This window comes from Pseudopodoces humilis, chromosome 14 (genome assembly GCF_049639895.1).
Source record: "Pseudopodoces humilis isolate 2021_Gansu_Grassland_sample_001 chromosome 14, ASM4963989v1, whole genome shotgun sequence".
Lineage (NCBI taxonomy): Eukaryota > Metazoa > Chordata > Aves > Passeriformes > Paridae > Pseudopodoces > Pseudopodoces humilis.
This window is the reverse complement of record NC_142213.1, coordinates 17,993,623-18,011,953: the sequence shown is the minus strand read 5'-3', so window position 1 is coordinate 18,011,953 and position 18,331 is coordinate 17,993,623. Positions and strand designations below refer to the sequence as shown.

The 18,331-nt window shown below is 39.1% G+C and overlaps 1 protein-coding gene across 2 annotated transcripts in view; it reads left to right on the top strand.

The window, feature by feature from the left end:
• The window catches only part of PEPD (peptidase D), a 137,136-nt gene that overhangs the window by 11,431 nt on the left and 107,374 nt on the right, over positions 1-18,331 (top strand). For both annotated transcript variants that reach the window (XM_088062250.1, XM_005530118.3), the window contains 3 exons: positions 11,429-11,492; positions 13,534-13,581; positions 15,230-15,291. In XM_088062250.1, the coding sequence (XP_087918376.1) occupies positions 11,429-11,492; positions 13,534-13,581; positions 15,230-15,291 (174 nt within the window). The remainder of the gene's footprint in view (positions 1-11,428; positions 11,493-13,533; positions 13,582-15,229; positions 15,292-18,331) is intronic.

The window sequence follows — 18,331 nt, the reverse complement described above, 5'->3', positions numbered from 1 at the left end:
ATCTTTATCTTGCTGTTTAAAAAAGACAGGTTTTAATCCCTTTAGGTCATCTTATTACTGTTTTCTACCAATTGGCATTGCAATTTATCTGCAAAGTTTGTTACCACCTGGAAATGTTCTCTGTGGGTCTCAAAACATACTCAGTTCTGCTTCTGTCTGTGAGCAGTGTCAGAACTAATTTCAGTCTTTGCAGTATCCCACTAATCAAGACTTGCAGTCCATTTCTGTTTATTGCTTTAACTTCTGGGAACATCAGTTTAAATGGACACAGCACTTTTCAGTGTGGCAGTTGGAGGTTTTCCCAGCCCAGGGAGTGCTCATCTTTTTATTTATTTATTTTAATTTCTGTTTTAGGCTTTTACATTTTCCTATGATGACCAGTCATTTGGTTTCAGGTTACATTGTAGTGTTTCTGTCCAAGGCAATTTGAGTTGATTTTGGAGAGTAGCAGTCTTGAGAGAGTTTTTAGTCAAATATTTTGCTATTATTCAGGTAGTACATTTGTTGTTTTACTCTTCATTTGATCCTTTCAAACTACACAATAAAGCTGGCTGCTTTTGATTGACAAGACTTGTGCAATTTCCTGGGGTGCTTATTTTCCATGAGTCCAGTTCTCTCCTTGTACAGTGATTTCCATTTCTTGTCCCCCATTCATTTACTATTGCATTTCATAGAATCATAGAATGGCCTGGCTTGGAAGGGACTTCAAAGATCAAGTTCCAACCTCCCACCATGGGCAGGGACACCTTCCACTATCCCAGGGTGCTCCAAGCCCTGTCCAACCTGGCCTTGGACTCTTCCAGGGGTGAGGCAGCCACAGCTGCTCTGGGCAACCTGTGCCAGGAACTTAGCACCCTGACAGGGAAAAAAGTCTTTCTAATATGTAATCTAAACTACTCTATTTTAGTTTGAAGCTATTCCCCCTTGTCCTGTCTCTCCAGGCTCTTGAAAATAGACTTTCTCCATCTTTCTTTTTGGCTCCTTCTGGCAGTGGGAGGCGTCAGGTCACCCTGAAACTTCTCTTTTCCAGGCTGAACAAGCCCAGTTCTCCCAGCTCTCTGCTCATCCTGGAGCCTCCTCTGGGCTCTCTGCAGCAGCTCCAGCTCCTTGCTGTGCTGGGCCCAGGCTGGGGCAGCTCTGCAGGTGGGGTCTCACCTGAGGGCCAGAGGGGCACAATCCCCTCCCCTGCTGCCCACGCTGGCTCAGCCCAGGGCAGGGGCTTTGGGCTCCCAGCGCCCACGGCCGGGGCAGGACCAGCCCCCACTCACCAGCACCCCCAAGTCCTTCTCCCAGGGCTGCTCTTGACCTGTTCATTCCCAGCCTGGATTGATCCTGAGTGTTCTTGAGCCTGAGCACTTGGTCTTGTTAAACCTCATGAGATTCCCATGGACCAGCTCCCCAATTTCTCTGTGGATAAAAATGACTTTTTCAGAATAATTTATGTCTGGATTGCTTTTGCCACTTTACTGACAATTGTTTTACCTAAGAGCACTGCTCAAATGCTCAGACTTCTCAAATGTTCTCTTTTGTCATTGTGCCAGTATTCTTATGGTCCACAAGCCTTGCTTGGTCTGGGATGAATGTGTAATTATTTTTATAAATCTTTGCTTTGTTATGGCTTTTTCAAACAGCTTAAGTTTCTTGTTGAGAAGGCTTGAAACCCTAATAGCAATTTGTATCAATCCATTGATTGGCCATCTCTACAGCACACACCTTTAAGTGAATGCTCCAGTTGACGGTTTTATAAGCATTAAAGGTCTTCTTTTCCCTCTGCTCTGTTTGATTCAGAGATATTGAGAGAAGAACCAGCACTAAGCAAATCTGTTCGATGATGCTGCACCAGAGTTTTTTAATATCCGGATGTGGATTCAAACCATGGATTGAGATAGCACATCTCATTTTGGTGGTGCTGCAGGGAATGTTGATAGCCCCCACCAGGCATTTCTTATTTTATACTTTATGTAATGTGCTACCAGGAGTACTGAGTTCAGTGATATAAACTCCTGATAACATTTTGAAATATCAGAGAATCCAAGTTGGTTTTTTTTATCAGGCGTGCTCTGTGTTTTTTCTACAAGGACTTGGCTGCTGCTGGTAGGAAGGTGAGCTGCAGCAAAAGAAATGTCTGTGGGGGTTTGCCAGCAGTGCTCCAACAAGGATCTGCACCTCCACTCTGCCTTCTGCTGTGCCACTGCCCAGCCTGAGGGCAGAGCTCTGCTTCTTATTGCCCTGCATTTGGGAGGGCACTTCAGTGAAAAAAACCTCAAGTGAAATACCTACAGCTGTTCCTCTATTCTTGCACTTCTGAAATTCCACATTCCTAGCTCTTGATGTTATTTTCCTTAGGTTTTTCATTCCCTGTGACCTGTCTGTGTGCTCAGGAAGGACTCTCTGACAGAGTGTGGTCTCTGTTGAAAAACAAAAAAAGAAAAAACAAACCTGACTGGTCTATTAAAATATGTTAGGGAAATGTATCATTAATATTAATGCTTCTTAAAAGTTAAATGTGAGTGCAAAGTGGGCAGATTGTGTTTCACTGCTGTGTTTTGCTGGAGCTCTGGCAGTCAGAGCAGGTGGCCACAACCCCAGTCCTGGGGGACACTTCTTTGTCTGGCAGGGACAATGTGACGTCGTGAATAGGGCACTGTGAGCAAGGGTAGGTTTTGTCTTTGCTTTGTGCCCATTGATGTGGCAAGTTCATTTAATTTCTTTGTGGCTTGGCTTTCCTTACAAGTTGTAAAATGGGAATGTTATCCCTTTTCTTCTTAAAGCTGTTCATCTGATAATAATAACATCTTATAATAATATATATAATGTCTTATAGTTATTTAACATCTTAATAAGGTCATCTAATGCTGCTGTAAAAATCAGTGCTGCTTTCTCTCATTCTGTTACCGATTAATATGGGAGCTGTGAGACATGCTACTCACATTCCAGAGCTTGCTATATTGCTTTTATGTGTGGGATATTAAATATTGCTTGTTCCCCCCACCCCAGTGGTGTTTTTCCAAAGTACAAGCAGAACATCTGCTATTGGCATATTCTGTATATAACTTCCTTTGTTAAGATGCATGAACTGAGACCACTGTTTGAGTGAAACACTTACTGTATACAGTGACCTAGAAAGTACACTTAATACCTTAACCACTATAATTCTCATACTCTTTTTTTTTGAGAAGAGAGCTTTCTAATGAGTATATGTCATCAGTTTAATGCTACAAGAAATTTTTCGGGGATTTCAGTGTGTAAACATTTCCTTAATCTCAGTTCTTTCTGTATAGAGCCCTTGACTCCAAGGAAGAATTTTGTTTGCAGAGAGGAATAAAGGAAAGGTTACCAATTGCAAGTTTTCTGTGTTTTTGTTGGGTAGCTCTTGACAGTATCTCTTAAATGTCTAATTGAGACACTGCTGCTTGGGGTAAAATTTAGAAAAGTCTAAAGGCTTGTTCATCCTTTGGAAACGCCTGTGGTGGGAATAGCTAAGCAGGAGCAGTGAGACTGTACACTTGAAGCTGATGAAACAGGGAGGTCAGTGTTTGGCTTTTACTAGGACTTACTGTGAGATTCTCCTCAGTGCTTTATTTCTGATTTCCTAAGTCAAATGGCCTGTATTGCTGCTCCTAGTTATTCTGATTCTTCATGATCTGTATAGCTCTGGAAAGTTCAGTCTCACATAGCCATGCTCAGACAGATGGGGCTTCACTTACAGTCCTGCTTGTTTTCCAGTCAGATCAGCTTGAGTTGTCATCTTCATCTTGATTTCTTTTAAAGTCCATTATTTTCTCAGACTTCATCTTACTGTAGGCTGTATCAAAAGGAGCAGGGAGTCTGAGTTTGCATGTGTGCAGGTAGTTTTGTCTTTCAGAGTGTAGCAGTAATCCAGGGAGATGTGGAAAGGGAATACCATTAAGGTAGTCAAAACATTGCTGGAGGTTATCTGTGATACCAGCAAGCCCATTAGTACTGTTTTGTTTTAAATCTAGCTTGATGTCTTCTAATCTTATTTGAGATAGTGAAATTCCTTTTGGATGTAAAGGTGATGGCACTTTTTTGGACAAAATCAGGAACATCTGCTGGTGTCTTTTAAAAGTGCACTGTGTTGTTCTTCCTAGCAGTTCTTGACACCCTCTTGTTTGGTTAATGCTTTACCATCTGTTAACTTGATGATATTGTAATGAGAAGGGAGTTTATTGGTGGATCTTTGACAGCATTAAAACTTTGCATCCTTTTTCCTCTTTCAGCTCTACATATGCTGATGTATTTCTATTCTTCTGCTTTAAATTTTGCCAAGGTTGTTACTCTGTGTTTGCAGTCTCTGAAATTTATACTCTGCTTTAAGCTCATTCTAGCAAGGACTGAGAAATGAGTTGTTGACTGTGTAGAACTTCCAAGTGCTGAAGATTATGCTTGTCCAATTTTCTCCTTGTTCATGTGCCTCATTTATGTGAGGAAAAATGTAATGTAATTCATGCTGTGTGTGTGTGCTGCAGCACATGTACAGGTGCTATCTGCAGGATAATGTAGGCATTCAATTTGCTCAAGACAAAGTGATTTTGCCATAAAGTGATGTTTTATATCTGTTACTCTGAATATGAAAGTCAGGGTTAAATGGAAGAAGCAGAAAGCTTTACTGTGAAGTAAACTAGTTTTAGCCTTTCTGTCTCACTGCATCAAGAATCATCCTCTCCTGATTTTGTGACACAAACTTGGACAATTTTTTGTGTATTTTAGGCAATAAAACTTGTCAAACCTATTAGGAGAATACTGTACCCTGAACATTATTGTGTAGAAGTCTTTGTTATTGGCCCATTCTGTTAGTGTTCCAATTACGTTAATCCTTACTTTTAATTAGTGCTTGTGAAAACGTCACTTTCTGGTATCTACCAAGAGCTGTGGATCCTAAAGCCAATAAGACTTGTGGGTCTTTAATTGTAGGAGAGAGTCTTTAGCATGACATGTTGCTTTCTGTCAGTGCTTGCTGTCTTCTTCCCTGACATAGTAGGAGTTCCTCAAGATGGTTGTTGCCTGGTTATTTTGAGATTCCTACAGCTCCTTTTTAAAAAACACACCAAATTAATGCTGTTGGGTGTTGCTGATGGGTTGGTTTTTGGTTTTAGCAGTTTTTTTGTGATTTGTTTTTTTTTTTGTTTATTTGTTTGTTTTGGGGGAGGTTGTTTGTGTGTTTTTGTTTTGGTTTTGGTTTGTTTTTTCTTACTAAAGCCAGATACAGTGATTAGAAACTGTAGGTATTTCCCATTATTTGCCCTAATATACATTCAGTGATAGCATGAGTGGTCAGCCATCCAGAATACTGCTTTGTTGTCTGTGCCATTTGATATTAAATTAATATTTCATTTTGCAGAAGAGCAGTTACATCCTATTGGTTCTCATGGTAGGCTACACCTATTGCTTTCTTTTACATGAAAAATTAACTTTTAACTATTACTTCCAGAATATCTGAAAAACACAAACAAGGCCAGGTGTGAGGACTTAAGGAATTCTCTGAATCCATTCAAATCTTAACATTAAAGGTGTACAATTTGTTTAATACTCATAGTGAACATATCATTTGGAATATTTTTCCCCTAGATGAATATTCTACGTTCTAGGCTATGCAGTAAGATAACTAATCTTGAACTGGGAGCTTCAACTGAAATGCCAAAGAAAAGCTAAATAGGACTGATTCAGGAAAAGCTGAATTTCATTTTAGAGCTGATCCACTGTAAAAACTAAAAACTGAAAATCTATCCTAGAATCACTGAAACATGGAAATACAGAGCAACCTTTAGGAATAAGTGTTAAATATATTAAAGTTTGGATGAATGTTTAGATGCAAATGAAAGCATATACATAGAAATGTGTATCAGCAATTAGGCTGCAAATATATTAGCAGGTGGCTTAGATGTGTTTCTTTCAGGAATAGCTATCAGCTGTTACAAATTCTGTTCACAGTTTTTCTTTGGCATTTGTGGTTTAGATCCGTCTCATTTTACCTCTCTTCTGAATACTGTTATGAAAACTAGAACAATTTTTATCATGTTGGTATTACAGCGCTATTGCTCCAGAGTCCTTTAGCATACAAAGAAATGTTGCTTAATGGAATTCTTACAGTAATGTCAAATTTGTCCAGATCTCTTACAATTTGTGTTATGAATTCTTGTGCAATGTAATGAACAACAGGTTTAAAATGTTTTTAGAGAAGACCAAGTTTTTATTTGATTTAAAGTAGAAACACAACATGGTTGATAAACTGCTGCTAAGAAATTGTGATTTGAATTTTGTCCAAATATGTAAAAGCTTTAAAATAATTTTTGTTGTATTTATAGATATAGATATATAGATATAGATATATAGATGTATAGAACTAGGTATTCATCTTACTGATGGATAAACAGAGGAGTCAGTGTTATATTCCAGTTTGAGGATCACATCGAAGTGGAGCCAATCCTAATAATGTGGTCTGGCAAAATCTGAACTGGTGTGATTTGGTTGTAATTTGATGAAGCATCTTGGTTTTTAAACATGCCATCATATACCATGTGAATTTAATTAAGCCAAATGGAAAAGTTTATTCTAAACTTGCATTTTTTCGCTAAGAATAATAACTGACTGGGATCTGTGATTGCTAGTTTTTAATTCTGTGCTCCCTGACACTTTTACTGGTGGTTTTTGTGCTTGATAAATGTTTGTAAGAGAAATGAAATACAGTTATTGTAAGGTATTAATTTACTCTCTGACTTAATGTTTCACACTGTATTTTTACAGTGAAAGTTTTGCTGCTGCTCCCCCACCTCTTTTTTCCCATTGCTACCTGAGAAGAATTTTATTTAAAATAAAGTTGTCATTTTTTTGTCATTGAAGGATGAATCTTCAGTATTTGGTGCTTAAATAAAACCATAGCTGTTAAAATAAGGCAGTGTATAAGAATTCAAATCTTCTTAAAACATAGCTTCACATCTTTGTGCCATTTTCAGCATTTCCCAATCACTGTGAAAATCTTGGGAGTAAGAAACCAAGTGGGTGATCTAGATGGGGCAGGAAAACATGGAAGAGAGAGGAGTTTCATGAGAAGCATCAGCAGAAAGTAGACAGCTTAATGTTTAACTCCAAATAACTCAAGCTTTTTCACTGGAAATTGGGATGAATTGTAAGTAATGAACTAGAGACAGTCTCTTGTTTAAGGAATCCTTTGTGGCTGAATATAAGAAAAATGAGGACCATATTAATATAAATTAATATCATTGTAGGACTCTTAAGGTTTTCTTTCCAATGGCCATGAAGTCTGTGATGATGAATTTTTGCCTAGATGCTTGGCTGTGAGTACATGGGCATGTTCCAGGAGTTTGGAGTTGCTTATTTCCACTATAAGAGAAAGTGATGACTCCCCTTATCCTGGAAGTTAACTATTGACAATTCTAATTGACACTGGTATCTGCTTGGCTGGAGTTATAAAACTATAGGGGAAGAATATTGAGCCTTTTTAGGGCTGATATGCATTATTCTCTGTGGTTTTTTTGCCAAATTGTGTTGTCAGGGAATCTAAACAATTTTGCACACCCCAAGCCCCTGCCTGAATGCTGTAAAAATTAGGTCAAAGCTTCTGTTCACATCTGTTTACAAAAGGGTTGGGGTTTATTTTTTTTTTATAGGTAAATAGGCATGATTCAACAATATCTGGGATCATATCTTCCACTTGGGTAATCCTTCTAATTAATTTATGGCTTGCTGTGGGGTTTTTTGCACATAGTCTCTGCAGTGATTAATCAGAATTCTAAAACTGGCAGCCCATAGCAGCGTTACAGATGACAAAGCCAAACCTTAAAGTTGTAACCAGTTAACTTACTCTAGCTTCTTGAGAGTCACTTGTAGAGAGAAGTACTCCTCATCCCTGGGAAGCGTCAGATGTACTTGAAATTATGATAACTGCATGTAACTTCTGTTTTTCATTATGCCAATGAGCATTTCATGGGAGATACCCTGTGACAATGGGGATCAGTGCTAGCTTTAGCCTGTTTTGCATTCAGATTGGATGAAAATGGGTACTGAGCCCTGTATCTGCTCAGGAACTCTGCACTGGTGCTTTTTACAAAAACTGCCATGCTGTGCATAATTACCTTTTGTTGATCTCCACTGGGGAAAAAATGGAAGAGAGTAGAGAGAATATGGAAAGGACCTTAAAGATCATCAAGTTCCAACCTCCCACCATGGGTAAGGAGATCTTCCACTATCCCAGGATGCTCAGAGCCCCATCCAGGCTGGGCTTGGACACTTCAGGCATGGGGCAGCCACAGCTTCTCTGGGCACCCTGTGCCAGGGCCTGCCCACCCTGCCAGGGAGGAATTCCTTCCCAGTATCCCATCTAACCCTGCTTTCTGTCAGTTTGAAGCCATTCCCCCTTGTCCTGTCAATCCAGGCCCTTGTCAATGTCTCTCTCCACCTTTCCTGTCAGCTTCTCCAGGTACTGAAAGATCACAATTAGGTGATCCCAAAGCTTCTCCTGTGCAGGTGAACAATGGCAGCTGTGGCAGCCTTTCCTCCCAGCAGAGCTGCTCCATCCCTCTGCTCATCCTGGAGCCTCCTCTGGGCTCTCTGCAGCAGCTCCAGCTCCTTGCTGTGCTGGGCCCAGGCTGGGGCAGCTCTGCAGGTGGGGTCTCACCTGAATGGAGCAGAGGGCCAGAATTGCCTCCTTTGGCCTGTTTTTCTTCTCTTGCTTCTCCTTCTCCCTGAACTTTGGTTGCTTTCTATGCTGCTTTTCTATATGTGACAGCATAGAATTTTTTGGCTCTAATACAGACTTCATGTACACTTTTTCCTTGCACCTCTGTGGTTCTGCAATAGAGTTGGTCTTAGAGATCTTCCCAGTGGGAGAGGCAGCTTCATCACTGGAGCATCATGGCTCCCATGGGATGGGAGTTTGTGGGAAGTATACATGCATTTATTTTTCCATCTAGTTGGAGGTGCTAAATGGCTGTATAAAAAAAGTGAGGCAGAGCTGTGAGTGCTTCAGAGTGGAGCTGAGAAGTCTGGCTCTCAACTTTGTGCTAAAAGTCTTGCTGACTTTTGAGTGAGATAGCAGGAAGATGAGCGGGGAGGTACACATCTGGGAATCGTGGCAACTTGTCATTAGGTGTGATGAAGTCAAAAGTATCTCAAAGATGACCTAGTTTAACAACTGAGAGAGAGGATGGAGGATTGTGGGAAGCTGCTGTTCTGTTTCTCTTAAAGTAGAGAAAAATTCCTCAGCCTTGAAAGAATGATGAGCCACTTTTGTTCCTCAAAAGAGTCATAGTGTACATAAAAAGAGATGTTGGAGGGATTAAAGCTGGACAGATTAAAGCTGGAACAGATTAATATTAACCATAACTGAAGAATTAAATTAGTAGCTGTGTGCTGTAGGCTACACAATTATAGAAGGCAACTAGCAACAAGAGGAACAAAAAAGAAGAAAGAGCTTGTGAAAAGAAAGAAATTTTCTTATTGGAGTGATGGAAAATGAGACCTATTCTTATTTTAACTAAATTAAATGAAGTCAATAAAATCCAGCACACTTGTGGGGATATTTTTGTGAAATATTTACTTTACATTAAAGAGTTCTTTGATTTAAACAATGCAGCTAATTATAAAAAGGTGCTTTGGATGTATTGCTCTAAAGAGCATATGTTACCATAAATTACCATTGGCCATACATTAGCTGGTTTGACATTTGGGATTCTTCTGATACCAGATAAATTAGTTAAAACTGTAAAAGAGAACAACACTGGAAGGTGCTAAATCTATTCATCATGTTTCTGGATTATTAAAATATTTCAGTGTGTGAGGAATGAAGGAAAAATCAGGAGATGCCTGTAGGAGAAACAGAGTATGCAAAAGTTGGAGGTAAGGGAACTATAATATAGAAAGTATTTAAAGATAAAGATGATAATAGTGGGTTTTTAAAAATGATATGTGAAATAAGCCAGGGATAAAAGATAAATGATAATTGCTTTGAAATCTCCATCACTGATAGGAAGAGTCTGCACAAGGGGTATTGCAAAAGGGAACATATAATGAGATAGTTTTGTGTTACTTTTGAGTAGCACTTTCACAGATAATAAATTTTTTGAAATCTGTGATTTTCTGCTTGAGAATTTCATGTTGTTCATGTCACAGCCCAGTACTGTTTGGAGCATGAAGAAATGTAAATGCTAAAGGAGAAGACAAGATTAAAAACATGGACATGAGGCAGTGCTCCAGCCTCCTGGCACTGCCAGCAGCTCCCAGTGCCTGTGGTGTGGAGCAGCTCCTCAAGGTGCTGAGCTGTGTGTCCCACCACTTGTGATGCTCCTCACTGCAGGGGTTGGAAATGCTCTTTGGCCTCCAGCCTCATTTGTTCTTTCCCTGGCTGCTCTTGTGCTCTTCTTGTGTAATGTTTACACAGTTGAGGCACCTCTTGCTCTCCTGCTGTCACTCAGGAAGCAAAATGCAGGGGATCCTCCAAGCTCCAGCACTTCCAGGCTTTTTTCCTCCTGTTTTCTTTACTCTGGAAGTAAAGAAATGGTTTTTGTTTTTTTTTTTTGTTGAAGGATATAAGGCTATATAAGGATATAAACAGGGTGATTTTATTATTTTGAGATCACATTTTCAGGATTACAGAGGTTGTATTTATTTCAGTGTTATCAGAGTCTGAAATCTCCTGAATAACTGGCTGCTACCACACAGGGAAGGAATGAGCAACTGTACAGCCTCTGGTACAGAAGACAGCAGGAGAGCCCTGGAGGGACTGACTGCAAGCAGATCCTTCACGTTCCTTTTGCCTTTAGAAAAATACATCTGGCTGGGTATCAGGAGAAAAGAGTGGAAGAGATTTAATTTTGGACATGGACCTATATAGTTGCCCACTGTAGACTATGACCACATAGACTATAAAGTTGCCCACTCTGTTGGGTTAGAGTAGTGTATCTCTGGTGTCCTGAGGAATAGAGGCAGCAGACCCACATCTTAATAGCCCTCAGTCTGCTAGAGCAGTTACCAGGATAAAAAATGAATGTTTTATTTGCTCTTTGAATGTAACACAGGGCAGGCTGGTCTTTTGTTATTTCCACATCCTTCCAAATTTGGTGAATTGGAAAGTTAGATCCAAATTTACATGGCAAAAGTCATGCAAAACAAAATTTTCTTGCATGGAATGGGAAAAAAACCCACTTTCATTCTGAGGAGACCGTGCTATCTAAACATGGACTGGATTAAAGCACACAGATTTTTGTAGCCGTGGCAACTTTCTTTGTAATCTCCTATTTTGAGAAATAGAGTTAAAGGTATTCTTAATAAAATGTTCCTCATATATGATTCTATTGTTGTGGTAGTAGAGAACATTATTTCTTTGTCTCTGGCCTTACTAAATATAACAGCAAAGCTAAGCCAAAATATTTCTTTTTATTGTTTTCCAAAGGATTCATCCCCCTGAATTCTTCAAGAACAAATATGCTGTGGATGAAGCCCACTATGTGACTGAGGTGAGTTGTCTGTGTCTCTGAATATTTTTTTCTGTGAATACAAAATCAATGAGTGGCAATGATTTTGGTTAATTTTAGTCCCCTTCTTACTGGATATCTTCTAACTTGGTGGGATCTGCTCTCCCTTCCCTGTGTACTGAAAAATATCCTTTTATCTTACAAAGCACTTGCAAAAATTTTTTTTTTAAGGCTGCTCTTTTGATCTGAACACAGTTCTTAATCCAAAGACAGTCTCATAAACATGTTCTGTGCATGATGAGACCTGTCAGTGTGTGGCTTTATCCAACTGAAACATGTTGCTAAATAGAATTTTTGGAATGTCTTGGAGATTTGAGGAGATTGCCGTCAAGGAGGTTTCATGTCCTAGCTGGAACTTGGGAGCCTACATTCATTTTATGCCTCCAAAAAAACATTGGGAAAAGCTACCTGCCTCACTCTTATTTTCTACAGAATCATCCTATTACTTGAATAAGCAAATATATTCACATTTCATAGTGCAAATGCCTTTCTTAGTTAGGTTTCTGATTTAATTTCTGGGCAGATGTTTGTACACTTGTGCACCTGGCCAGCAGTTGTTTCTTTGGTAGGAAGGCTCAGCAGGTGAGGACAGTATTCCTGCCAAGCTCTGTGTGTGACTTTCATGGAGAAAGTCTTGAAGAAGACTCTTCTGATTCTTCTGTTCCCAAAGAACACTAACTCTGGCTCTGTAGACCAAAAGTTTTTTTCTCATCAGCTGTGAAGAGGTTTCATTCCATTTTCATAATGAGTTCAGCAACAAAGTAAAGCTTGATCTTTATGTCAGAAATTGGGAATGGAGTGAGCTATGGAGAGGTTTATTTTTGCTGTGTGTGAGTTGGAGTCCTGTAGTGTTCAGGTGCTCCAGTGCTCATCTGTCAGATGGTGGAAATTGCAAATGGAAAACACTTGTTTTATTTTTAAGAATCACCTTTTTAAAAATCACAGTCGCCTTAGTCGTTTTGGGTCACTTCCTATCAACGAATGTCTTTATTGCAGTTCTGTTCTCTGCTTTTTTACTGCTTAAAAACTCCACTGATAAGAAAAAGAGCTCTTTATGTGGACCAGTAAATAAATTGAAATAAATTTTGAAATGAAGGCTGCTTTCAACCTGGACTGCATGTATTGAAGTGGGAAGCTGTTGAAGCTTGCAAGATAACTGTTCAGCTCTCAACAGTTCCTTCTATAACTTTTGCCTTGTTTGCCAAGGAATTGGTTTTCCACCATCAGGACACCTGTCTATATTTTATAGAATAGCTTTATGTCAATGAATGACCAACATCTGTGTGTTATCCTAATATTTAATGAAATTAAGAAATGAAAAAATAAAGGGTGGAATAGATATTTTTGAACTTCACTGCCATATACTTTGTTTTGTTAATGTTAGTAGTGTGCTATTAAGGTGCTTCAAAGTGGATAGAATATTGCTCCATGAGGCTGTGTCATGTGTTCATTGCCTCATGATATATTAATTCAGCACCCAACTGCTGCAGCTGCTCTGAAAGCCCAGCACTCTACAAACACAGTGATTTTGTTCTCAGTTTGTGAATGTTTGAAGGAGACTGAAGAAGATAATAAAAGGATTAGTCAGTGGAAGTGACCCAGCGAGAATAACAGTAAATATTCTTTGCTAAGCATTTAGCACATTGTAACATAATAATATTAATGCAGATGTTATGTGTGCAGGATAGAGCACCCTGGTGTTCCTCATTTCTGTGACATTACAACTTTTTGGCTCCTATATTGTGTCTCCCTAATGATGACAATAGACATGAGTTATAGTTGGTATTTATATCTTTAAAGGACACAGTGAACTTCATCACTGTGTTTCTGTCAATATTTTGTATTCTGCTGTCTCTTGTTGCATATCTCAGGTAATACTACAATATCTGAAAGGTATCAGATGAACATTTCTGTCTTTGCAAGTTGTTTACTGTATATACAGTGAATATTGATGAAATTGGTATTAATGTGGTTATGTGGAAGAAAAAAAGACAAATAACAGTAATCTGAAACCTCTTTTTAGATATCCAGTGTATTGGCTTCGAAGAAACCTGCTGTACTTCTCACTTTGGTAAGTCATATTCTGAAAGTACTAAATCCCTTCAATAAAGATACCAGTTTATGGAGCATTTCTTAGCACTGGCATTCTCTAGTTTTTCCCCCCCATCTTACACCAAGTTTGAGGTCACCTGTGTATAACAATCTAGTCTTCTGGCCCCTCCATGATTTCAGCATTTGTAGCTTCTGGCCTCATCCAGCCTGCATTCTGTCTGCCTAAAGCTGTATTGGTTTTCTGGGAAAACATGACAAGCCTATCGACCGTGGTGGCCTCCAACCCACCTACACTGACTCCTTTTTCCTTTTGTGCTGTTCTGGTCATGTCATGAGCATGTTTGGGCCTTTCTGTGGGAATCCCACAAGGATTCAGGGAATACATTTTCTGCATAGAGTGGTTTAGTAAGAACAGCTTCTGGGAGGAGTGAGGCAATATTAAATGCTTGCTAAGTATTTGGAATGGAGCTTGCTTGTTTCTTGGGAAGAGGCATGAATGGGTGGAGGTGAAGACTGCAAGTTTCTCTTTCTCCATCACCTCTCTCCCAGCTGCTCCCCTGCTTTACAGGTGTTTTGTAAACTCTTACTATCTGGTTTATTGTCTCCAGTCTTTATAAAAATTATTTGCTGACTCAGAGCTTTCCCTTACAACAAATGCAGTGGCAGCTCCTGGATTTCTTGTTTTCCCATGATAGAGCCCAGACAGAAATCTTAACAAAAAAATCCCTCCATAGGAAGTTACATGGCCTCAGATCTGAATTCTTTATCCATTCAGAACAGAGACCCTAAATAGTTTTCAGTCTCTCTTTCACTTATATTTGTATACACACATAAACACTTAAAAGATGCCCCCAATGGTTTAATTTCATGTTCTTTAAGAGAAATGAGAGAACTGGAATGTTTGACCTATCTTGTGCTTCTTACTGTGCATTTCTTCACATGGAGTTGTTGAATAGTTATCACTCTGGGAGCATCCTGTTGTAATCAGGAATTTTCACATAATTTTTGGCTGAGAGGAGGGTGCTGTGGTGCTTTCACATTCCTCCCACTGCTGTGAAGAAGTATTCAGAGAAGGGAAGTGCACTTCTCTGTCTGCTGCTGAATGGAAATCTGGTCCTGTCCTCCTGTGGTCTCATTCCAGAACTGCTGCTCTGCAGGGTTCCCCAGGCACATGTCACAAGTGTTCATGGCTGTGTAGCAGCCAAAATACTCTTGCTTATGCTGCTTGCTTGAATGGAAAGCTGTAGGGGAGCAGCAAGCAAATTTAAATAGTAACATTGCCAAGGCAGGGCATAATAATTAATTTTAATATTAAATTACTTTAGAAGAAACCTTGCCTATTTTTCATTCACTTGCCCTGCATAATTATACTGTAGGTCTCACACCTCCCTCTCAAGACATAAGGGCATTAGAAATCAATGCTTGTCTTTTCCTTAAGCAGCACATCCTGGCCTGAGTTTTCTGCTGGTCTCCTATGGAACTGATTATTTCTTATATTGAACTGTATTTGAACAAACAGTCAGGGTTTTTTTATTTATAGTGATTCAGGTAAACTTACGTGTAATTTTTCCCAAATACTTACTGCAATCAAGTTGTTCCCATGAATTAAATTTTAAATATATGTGTTTGGCTCAGAATCACAATCCTTTTAATCTTTTTCCTCCCAGCGTGGTGTTAATACTGATAGTGGAAATGTCTCCAAAGAAGCTTCATTTGAGGGGATCAGCCAGTAAGTGACACAGCTTTTTTGTACATTAATTGTTACATGGTTATGTTGAATTAATTTTATATTTCAAATTAAATTCCATTCTTTCTTAATGAAAGGATGTTGAATGGCAGATCAGATGCCAAACATTTTATTTCCAAAGAAATTGTGATACATGTTTCAAATTACTTGAAATACAGTCTTTTTTTTTTTTTTTTAATCTCTCTTGCATCTAAGTTAATTCTCTTTCTCTGTGTTTATACTGTAGCTATTTAAAACCAAATAAACCCATCCTCATACATCCATTTCCACTTCTGAGACTGGAATATTTGATTTTCAGATTGAAGGAAAATTAATCTTTAAGAGTGGCCTCTTTCTCTTACTGAGTTCCTTGTACATTATTAGTCTAGATATTAGGGATTCTGGTAATGCACAGTCTTCTGAAAAAATGTTACATTCGAGGTGTAAAATAAAATCAGAAGTCACAAAAAAAGGAATAATCATTTCTCTGTCTACAGGTGAGCTTTTAGTGTCCTTAATGCTGTCCTTTTGTGAAGTTTGGCTACTAGTGAGGTAAAAATGTCTTCCTGCATGCAGTATTTTGAAAGGGCAGTAAACAGAAATACATCACAGCTTGCTCTGGGATGTGAGGATGATGGCCTCAATGTTTAATGACATACAACTGTCTGTTTTGTTATGATATCTTTTAAAGGAGATAATTTTCTGGTTTTAGCTCATGACTATGGCAAAAAAGAAGCAGACCTTCCTCATGAAAAAGCCTGTTAAAATAAACAGATGTGCTGAGATGTTGAGGCTTTTTTCTATGATTGTTGACTCCCAGTCACCCCACTATATTTTTTCCATCCTCCTCTATCAACAGCATGTTAATTCTGCAGTGAAGATGGTAAGGCACAGAATTTGCTGCAAGTCTGGGCACTCGTTTGTATAGTCTGAGCTTGCTTTCTGCTGGGATCATTTCTTTGTGTCAAGAAATCTGGAATCTGATTTCACAATTACTTAATTCTTCCCTCTGTGTCCTAAATGGGAATTTAATGGTTCTGGTCAGGGATATTGGGAACAAGGTGCTGGGCATTTAGATAATGTGAGAGATTTTGGTTTCTTCAGGGCTGAGTTTTTTTGGGATACTCCCTCATGGGGAGTTTCACTTATCTTAGTCCTGTGTCAGGAAGAATATTCTCAAGGCTCATTAGGCTCTTGTTTCTTTTGTTTATTAATATATTATTAAAAGACTTGGCAGGTCTTCTCCAGACCTGCTCAAGTTTAACCCACCATCACCTGGCTCAAATGGCACAAAATGGCCTTGAAATATGCAGTTCTTTTATTTTTATACTTATTTTCACTTAATTAACAATAAACACGTAAATTTTATTTTTAGTGACTTAATGACTCAACACTTGTGTGTTGCACTGTGGTATTTTTCATTTAATCACTTATTATTACTCAAAAACTTCTAGAAGAAGAAGATGAAAAAGAAAAGAAGGATAAGAGACAATGGTTTAATTTTTTTATCTTGTCTTCTGTTTTTTAAACTAGTTGAAACCTTAAAGTTTAACTTTCTCACTCAGTGACTTACGAAAACTTTCTAATTTATACACTTGCACTTTTAGTTTTTCTGTTTAACTTTAACATCTGTTTTCATGGTGTTATATGAAATTTAGTGCTTTCTTGGGTGTCAGAGCCAGGTGTCAGAGTTGAGGGCACACTCTCTGTGCCTCTGACTCCAACATTTAGACATCTTTTGGTACCCACTGAGTTAAATATAAAGCATTCCACAATACAGGCAAGTCACTTCTAATGAGTGTTTGGTGTCCTTTCTGCTGTTACAACCAGTGTGAGTTCTGTGGCTTTGTCCATCTTACACTCTCCACATACATTTTGGAGGTGGACTACAAAATCTGTGTGGAGCAATATCTCCAGTTTTATGATATACCTTTCTCAAGAAATATAAACAGTTATTAACTTCACTGGCAATTCTTTATTGGAATGATGTAGAAAAGTGTTTGAACTACCAGAACCCCCTTTTTTACCCTGAATTTCACTAAACTCCGTTTAAAGAGTTTAATTAGCAGCCCATTCACTGGTCAGCATTAAGCTAGGAATCCACTCCATTTAGCATTTCATATGAGATTTCAATGGAGCATCTCCTACAACACTTAATGATATTAAAGCATTGCCTTCTCAGTTAGTGCTAAACTTTCTGTCTGGGTGCTCCAGGAGTGCTTCCCCATTCCTAGCAGGGATTTCCAGCTGTTGGCAGATATTTATCTTTTGAGATTTGGCATATGTGTGTCCCTCTCCGCCCCTGAGCACCAGGTCATTCATTCTGCTGCCTTTGAAGGTCTGGTTGGTACCTTCCCCTCCCAAGCTCACAGTGTGGAAGAGCTCACTGATTTTTGTTGTTGGATCAGCTCCCCTCTTCTGACAGAGACCATGCCTTCACACCACTTGTCACTGCAGCCTTTCTTTGAGCTCCCTGATTCTGTTTGTGTCTTCTCCTGGGCTGTGGTGGCTCTGTGAGCTCATGCTTGGTCCACATGCAGGGAGTAACTAATGCTCTGGAGGAGGGGGTGAGCTTCCTTTTAAACTTTGCTTGCCTCACAATTCTGTAACTGTCTATATAAGCCAGTCCATTTTATATTTGTTTTCAATACAGACCCAAATCAATTTCAACATTCCTGTTTTCCTTCTTCTCCACCTCTCCTGTGGCAAATGTTTCCTTTATAGAAAGATACATTTCAGATGTACTAATTGTTTCCAAGAGGATTATACCCAGAGCAATGTGTTCCTTCAAACTGTGCTTCCTCCTGCCTGCCTGTGTCCTCAGCTCAGCCAGGCTCTGCCCTGCCCATGATGCTATATTTTATGCCTGTTCTCCTGTTTGTTTTGTTTTCTGGCTTCCTGGCCAAGATCTATTTTCTTGCTAGGACCATTTTGTGTTTCTCTTACTCTCATATATCTTTTTTCTCCTAGGTTGACCTGACCTGGTGGGGTTTGGGGGCATGGGGGCATCATTTACTGATGGATAATAATGAAAATAATGCCT